General features: G+C 42.7%; 2 gene segments (V, D, J or C); both read left to right on the forward strand.

The window, feature by feature from the left end:
• Positions 1 to 107: 107 nt before the first annotated feature.
• Positions 108 to 520, forward strand: LOC102024635 (the record flags this gene model as incomplete). The annotated part of the segment is given in 1 exon segment: positions 108 to 520. A coding segment is annotated over 1 exon segment (413 nt), but the record flags the coding sequence as incomplete, so codon positions are not given.
• A 4,973-nt stretch (positions 521 to 5,493) lies between these two features.
• LOC102024298 lies at positions 5,494 to 6,033 on the forward strand. The segment is given in 2 exon segments: positions 5,494 to 5,579; positions 5,666 to 6,033. Coding segments are annotated over 2 exon segments (414 nt in total).
• Positions 6,034 to 8,358: the final 2,325 nt, after the last annotated feature.

An 8,358-nucleotide genomic window follows, 5' to 3' on the forward strand; every position in this document is an offset into this window, starting at 1 on the left:
TTTTAAAAGGTGATTATGTTGAACAAGAGATCCTGAGAGGGGAGATGAATGAAATAATCAATGGACCTGTGTGACAGTTTCTGAGCAAGGCTTCTCTGTGTTTGCAGGTGTCCAGTGTGAAGTGCAGCTGGTGGAGTCCGGGGGAGGCTTGGCGCAGCCTGGCGGGTCGCTGAGACTCTCCTGTGCAGCCTCTGGATTCACCTTCAGTAGCTACTGGATGCACTGGGTCCGCCAGGCTCCAGGGAAGAACCCGGAGTGGGTTGGTGTTATTAGAAACAAAGCTAATAGTCACACAACAGACTACGCTACGTCAGTGAAAGGCAGATTCACCATCTCCAGGGATGACTCCAAAAGTACAATGTATCTGCAAGTGATCCAACTGAAAACCGAGGACGCAGCCGTGTATTACTGTACCAGAGACACAGTGAGGGGATATAGGTTTGAGCCTAGACACAAACCTGCCTGCAGGGGCGTTCACAACCAGCAGGGGGTGTTGGGGCTGCAGAAGAACCAAGAGTAGATTTACAGGGAGATGAAAGTTATTTTCCTCTTAGGCTCTGAGACGTCTTTCCAACATAATACTTGCTCCTAGATACGCTGATTTCATAAGTCCGACGTTACCGCTGACGTCTGTCATTAGACACACTTGTTTGCATAGAAGAACACATTCTCAGCGATGCAAAACTCAATTTAACACTTGAGCTAAAAATGATTCTGCTGTGGTCATCACAACCAGATCCTTTGGATTCTCAGAGAATCTGGTAAAAGTCAGATACGAATTTGGAGCCCAAAGTGAAAAGCAGTCAGTCTGAGCAGACACAAACCTGATTTCTTGGGTGATCAGGACCAGCAGGCCATGCGCACGCAGGACAGCCCAGGGCTGCTCAGGGAGCTGAGGACCGCAATGGAGCCCTCGGCATGATCAGGATGCACAGGATCCTGACCTTCCAGGTCCCAAACAGGAGCAGGTGCTGGGGAGGCTTTACCTGCGCTGTCCTTGCTGTTCGACCCCTGCTGAGCCATTTCCCTCCCTTTATTTATATGAAATAATAACGGGCTCTGTATCTTTCTTATCGCGTCTTTTTCACGGTAGCTAACACTTATGCATAATATTTATATTATTTGTAACACTATCATTAAATCTGCTGAATTTTTAACAAATTTATTTTAACATTTCAGACATCAATAATCTTACCAATTAAAAGTAAAATGCCCATTATCGATCGGTACATTCCAATAAAAAATGTACAAGTATTAATACAATATCATTATAAATCATTTCTCTAAATTGCCAAAGGAAAACCATACTTTTTTAGCTATCAATTTTTTTTTGCTCTTCCCTCTCTCTCATAGTCGAAGTGAGGACAAATCTATTTTTGTCTTTATGGATTTGCCATTCCTTAAAATTTTTTCATATCCCTCAAAAAATAGAGAGTGATTAGTTGTATCTATGTTCAACTGCGTAGCAAAATAATTTCAATTTTATGCACGTTGTGTCAATACGTATGGCTGGGATAAAAGTTACAGACAGGGGCAGGTACTGAAGAGATTGTGGAAAAGCCAGACTCCTCAGAATTGGCCCTTCAGTACTGCAGTCTCAAGACACATATGCTCAAACATACACACATACACACATACAGCGCACAGGTACATAACACACACACACGCACACACACCAACCACAGTTTTTCAAAGACAGAGGTGCCTACCTCCCATGCAGGCCATACTTGGCAGTGGACAGTGGGTTTCAAGATCATGGTCCTGGGAGAGGATGGGGCACCTTCACAATGACACAGGACATGGCAGGTGTTCAGAGTCTGCATGAGCTATGGAAGCTGGAGCTCAGCTCTGTCCGCGCCTGGCCTCACTCCACTCAAGATCAGCCATGGGGGCTAAATCTGAAGTCTATCTGCTGTGAGGTGAGCTGGAGCCTTGGAAACCACAGGACATGTGTGTGATTGTAAGGTGTGGCTGGGATGACTCCTGTGTTTCTAACCCAGTGTGGGAGGAATCCTAGAAAGAAACAAAACCCAAAGTATGGAAATCCTCTGCTATCTTATCTGTGTGTCAGCTTTTGTTGTTCTTGTTAAATGTACATTACCGATGTCTTTGTAGCTTTGCATATAATTAAAGCGGTTGAGAAAGTTATGTTAAAAATTACTTTTTGTGTGTGGCTTTGTTTGACGTGCCTATGCTTGAACCCATAGACTTTCCACAGAAGTACAGCCCCAGGCCACTTTAAATTTTTTTAAAATTTTGATGCAGTCTCATAAAATTGCGAAGTTCCCCAGGCAGGGCTCAGCCGTCCCGTCCTCCCATCTCACCCTCGAAGAGCTCTGTATTCAGTCATGAGGCACCACGTCTGGAAGGAATGTTGATTTCCATATTAAATATATTACTCATCAAATGTGGAAGAAAATGCAGCATGAAACATTGATTTTTTATTTTTTTTGTCTTTTTGAGACAGGGTCATGCTATGCAGTTCAGGCCAGTCTTGATTTGATTTTGCAGCTTAGACTGACCTCAAACTTGCAAAGATCCTCCTGATTCAGCCTCTCTAGTGCTAGGATTGCAGGTATGTGCCACCATGCTTGGCTTGAAACATTGAATTTTATACTACTTTCTGTCCCTTGTATTTCTATTAATGACAGTTCTCTATTTTGAAAGGAAATTAAATTAGTCCATTTATTGGATATATTTCATATTTCTAAAAGTGAGGGTACATTTAAATTCACTCTGTATTTTTCTTTATCTTTTAATGTAATACATGTAGATATTAATAAAGAAAACATAAAAAGCATTCTTTTCATTTCTATGAAAAAGTAACACAAAATTTCATCACAAAATATTTAGAGAATACCCCTATTTAATACATGGCAAACCACATTCTTAAAAGAAATGCACAAGTTTTATTTAGAGAGTCCAATTGATAGACAAAAAGCCTTTCCCTCACAAAAGGACACAAATAGATAATAGCAGACAACATTATTTTCAATAAATTAAGAGAAGTCAGTGGTACAAAGGAAAGAAATTCGCACACATGATGAAAATTTTTGAGGCAATAGAATATAGCATTTGGAGAATTATTTGAAATTCTCTCTACTTCCTTTTTCTTCTTTTCCTTCTATTCACCATGCTCTTTATTTCTATATTCAGAAGTTTCTCTTGCTGCTATGTACCAAACATATTTCTATTTTTCTATCTGTGTACTGAAATATCCAATAGCTTATTAATAATTACAGATTTCCTAATTTTGTCTTGATGACAAGGAAATATCTCATGCAGAAATAAATGCTTCAGATTAGAGAATGAAATCTTTCATCTCTCTCTTTACTGCATCTGAGAACACACAGCTCCCTCGTCTGTAGGCCATTTCAGGACATCTTGTTCACAGGATCGGCACCAGCGCCACACAGAGCACTGTGCTCCGGGAAGAAGGAAATAGGGCAGCCTGCCTGGACTCAGGGCAGTGCTCAAGGGCCTCAGTGAACTCTTTCTATTCACCGTGGCTGAACAGAAGTAGGACCACATTTTCTCTATGGAGCTTATAAATAGGGATTTATAAAACACAAGGGTAATAGTCTACCTTTGGGATATTTTGTTCTGTGTGTGTGTGTGTGTGTGTGTGTGTGTGTGTCCGTCTGTCTCTCTTTCTCTCCCTGCTTGTACCTATATGTCCTTCCAAAGCCTCATGCCCTTGTAAGTGGGCCTTTATAGAGGTACATGGGCTTAGGGTACGTGAGTATGGATTAAGGGTGTGTGCTAATTAAATGGGTTCAGCATAGTTCTGGGCATGTAAAATGGCAGCACCACCATGGCTGTGGGTGCCACCAATCAATGGGCTTGTAGCCTTGATAGAATATAACTGGAAAAGTGAAAGCCAAGCTTAAGGCAACCTTCCTGTCCTAGCATGAAAAGCATTTCTTCTGCCATGCCTGTTGATCACGATGCCCTGCACTGGATCCAACACACTATGGACTGAAACACTTACAAATTGTGAGGTAAATAAACCTCTCCTCCTTTAACTTCTGGGTTTTGGGTGTTTTGTCCCACAACTAGAAAGTAACCAAAACATTTCTTTTTTACCAAGAGTGGGGTAGTGGTTGTGACTGTATCTGAGTATATCCCTTTGGAGCTGACTGGCAAGAAGATTTCTGAAGTTTTCAGATGCCTGCTGAAGCCACAGTCCTGGAGTTCTGTAAGGTGAACTTGGCCAGAGATCAAATGATGCGAATGCTGATAGGAGGGCAGCCAGTAAAGGCCAGATTCAAATACACAGAAGGACTACATTGCCTGTTGAACTCCAGATAATTCACCCTGAAATGTCAGGTTGAATGAACGCAAAGAAACTAGAAGAGAGAATAAGCAAGCCCTAGCTCCTGGCACAGAAGGAGTTCAGAGGACACAACAGAGGGGGCACTGATGGGGATTAAAGACTGAAGGATCTAAGAGGACTAAGTGGATAATGAGAGCTGCTAGGGGCAAACACCACACACGTTACCTCCAGCACCCTCAAGCAGCTCAAGGTGAGGGTCCAAATAGATCCCTCCAGGCTCTGAATTGGAGAAGGGAAGATTGGCCACTTAGAAAGAACCCACACCTTTGTCCAGTCAAACATGCAGAGAAGGACTTTTCCACACACTGGTCCTTTGTGGGAAAGAGAATTTTCCTAACTAAAGACCCAACAACCTTCTTCTCAGTATGGATTTTAGGAGTCAGAATAGTCTACAGGAAAAATGAATGAAAGGAAATGCCCTGTTCCCCAGAAAGGAGCAGATGTCAAGAGAAAATGGGACAAACCCCTCACTGTCAGTGAGGCACAAATAAAATCAACAAATGCTTAGGCAAGATTTTGGAAACTGAATTATGAAGATTCACACTCAAGTCTCATCCTTGACGGGATCAGAAACACAGTCCAAGGTCACACATCATAGTGATGGCTTGAGGACCAAGAGTCTTCCTGCCACAGATGGGACACCATCAACCCTCACAGGTGCTGGAGAAACCACCGCAGGAAGTCTGGCTGATATCAGAGATGTCCTTGGTTCAATCTGAGTACTGATGTGAGATGGACAGCATCCCTCTCTCAGAGTCAACACTGAGTTTTGGTAATACCTGAGAGAAGAAGGCAGAGGTCAGTGCTCCTGCTTAGCATCCAGCACACAGATGGCCAGGAAGAGTCTTATGTGCTTCAGAGTCCCTGCAAAGTTGGGTTCACATAGCAGAGACTTCATGTGGTGGCTTGATTCTCAGAAAAATGAGATCTGTATGAACAGGATTTAAGGAAGTGGCAGGAGATGCATTTCCTCACACAGGACAAGGACGTGCACCCCAGCACCTCACTGCTGCATGGCCCAAGTCCAACTACTTCCTCCTTCTCAGGCTGGATCAGGTCCAGAGCTAAGAATTTCCTACCTCATGATTATGCAAATAACTCAAGTCTGCTCAGGTAAATATGGCCATGTCTTTGCCCCAGAGCATCCCACAGCCATCACCCTCTTCTGCAGAGTTCCCAAGAGCACAGCTCCTCACCATGGATTGGACCTGGAGAATCCTCCTCTTGGTGGCAGCTGTGAAAAGTAAGGCCATCCCCAGTCCTAGCCCTGAGGATTGGACCAGAGCCTGTCAGGGGGCACAGCCTCCAACTTCTGTCTTCTCTCCACAGGTGCCCATGGCCAGGTGCAGCTGGTGCAGTCTGGAGCTGAGCTGAGGAGGCCCGGGGCCTCAGTGAAGGTCTCCTGCAAGGCATCTGGCTACACCTTCACAGAGTACTTCATGCACTGGGTGCGGCAGGGCCCTGGACAGGGGCTGGAGTGGATCGGAAGGCTCAACCCTTACAATGGTGATACAATATATGAGCAGAAGTTTCAGGGCAGGGTCACCCTCACCAGAGACACACTCTCCAGCACAGCCTACATGGAGCTGAACAGTCTGAGGACTGAGGACACGGCCGTGTATTACTGTGCGAGACACAGTGTGGTGAACCACATCCTGACTGTGTCAGAAACCCTGAGGGAGGAGCAGCTGCCTTAGGGTTGAGAGCACAGGGATGCTGAAGCTGAAGATTTAGGTCTTGGGTGAGATAATTCAGGCTAGGAATGATAGAAATGTGTATGCACTCTAATTTTGTGGAGAAATGTCCACACCACAGTCAGGCCACACACCAAATACAGGAAGTAGAGAAAGCTTACAACTAGTTTGTCACAAGCAACACAAGGAGGGTTTTTGTGTAGATATATATTTCAAGTCAATTGAAAAAATAATTAGAAAGAAAGTTCTTCTCCCATAGAACAATGTTCTGTTTAATTTGTGAAAACTGGCAAGAATGTCTCCTGGAATGTCTCAGCTATTTCTGTTCAGCAGGATTTACAAATAGTGCAGGTACATGTTCCCAAAATGTTAAGGAGGAAGTAGAGAGGTTTCCCTTTAATCTCTGCCCCATCTGTCCCACCAGCAGCACCCTCCAGTCCAGCTCTGTGTTCCCGTGTGGGAGTGTGAGTGACACAGCATCATCTCCCACGTCTTTGCTCTCACATGTGTTCACTCCTTGCTGTTGTGCATTGTGTTTTTGCACAAATGTTTAATGATCCATCCCCACTACATTATCATGTGTGTCACACTCATTTGGGTGACTATCAAGAGTAGAACTGATGGACCCTGGAGTACAAGGGAGCCCTGCTGACAGGCAAGGATCGGAGGCTCTGGCAGGAGGAGCCCTCACAGCTGAGCACCAGTGCGAAGTCCAGGTGGCTGTGTTGCCTCTTGGGCTCTCCCCGAGGAATCTCTGTGTTCTCTGCTGCACAGGTGGCTGCTGCTGATATTGCCAGTGCTGATTCATCTTTCCCAACATGCTCCAGATGTCCAGCTGTGCCTGCAGTCAGTACTCACCCAGCAGGAGAGCTGAAGGGGATGAAGCTGATGGAAGCATCCTCAGGCAGTATATGAGAACACGGATTTTTAGCTCAGTTGAGTGAACCTCTCAGATGATTCCCACCATGGCTATCTTCACCTCCATTAGAAATTCCCCAAGAGTCTTCCCCAGGGGAGGGGCCTTTCTGCATTTCATTCAGCAGGGAATAAGTCCTGTTCTTCTTAACTTCCTCAGGATTTTTGCATTGACATTTTGTTCTTGGCCTTTCTAAATGATTGATATCTCATGATTATATAAATATATATTTTCCTTGAACCCATACAAACATATATGTCAAGTACCCTCAGATAACTTCTTTGATTTGTGTGCCTATTGCATTTTAAAATATTTTCATTATGTCTTACAAGGCCTTCATAAGTTTTGCTACAAATCCTCTCACAATTATGCAATTATCATATATGATTTCTGAATCTGTGCCTTGTCTTTCACTCCCATAGCTGTGTTTTTACATAAATATTTTTAAAGAATGATTAGTGCAGTAACACTTGTCACATACATTTCTCAGATATTATGTGTTATTATATCATAATAGTAATTGGTATTTTCTTGATAATTTGTGATGATGCAAATATTCTCATGTATCTGTTCTCCACTGGGATGCACCTTTTGAGAAATCTGTGTCTTTGGGTTTTCATGAAACTCAATCTAGGTTGACATGATAACTCAGTTATCTATGGTAACTCCTAGTATATCATTTAGTTTATTTTCTCTGAAGATGACTGATGTTGAGTACTTTTTTAAACACCTGCTTCCGTTTTTATAGTTCTCTTTTGACAAATATCTTTTAAGATAGTTGCCTTTTATTCATTATTACCTTTTATGTTATTTTGTTGAGTCCTTTATATACTCTCATAAAAACACCTTGTCAGATTCATTAAGATGTTTTTTCTGAATTTATTGGATTTCTTTTATATGTTGAGTTTTTCAGTTTGTTATATACACTCACACAAATCCACTGGCTGATACAAAATTGCAAATGTATTAGCTGTTATTTCAAGCTGTTATTTGTATTGCTAGAAAGAGCTCTTTAGGTTGATGTAATACTGTCAGTCTCTCTGCACTTTTGTTTTTTGTACTTTGGGGGCCTTAACCAAAAATATTTTTTAGCCACAGTAACATCACAATATATTTCCATTGTATTTTCTTAAGTACATCCATAAATCTTGGTCCACACCTGTAATTCAGCAACTTAATAGGTGGAGGCAGGAGATCTCAGTGCATTTGAGCCCAACCTGGGCTATATACTGAACTAAAGGCCAAAATGTGGGCATAATATGATTGGCCAGTGAGTGGAAAGTTGGAACTGCAAGGACATTATTTTCATACGTATGGTGTTAATAATGCATAATTATTCAAAAAGGGATACCCATCATATAGGAAGCACTTTCAGTTTAGGAATGACATCCAGATAACACTAAGAGAAGCTG

The sequence above is a fragment of the Chinchilla lanigera genome, unplaced genomic scaffold (genome assembly GCF_000276665.1).
Source record: "Chinchilla lanigera isolate Chin_1 unplaced genomic scaffold, ChiLan1.0 scaffold00501, whole genome shotgun sequence".
Lineage (NCBI taxonomy): Eukaryota > Metazoa > Chordata > Mammalia > Rodentia > Chinchillidae > Chinchilla > Chinchilla lanigera.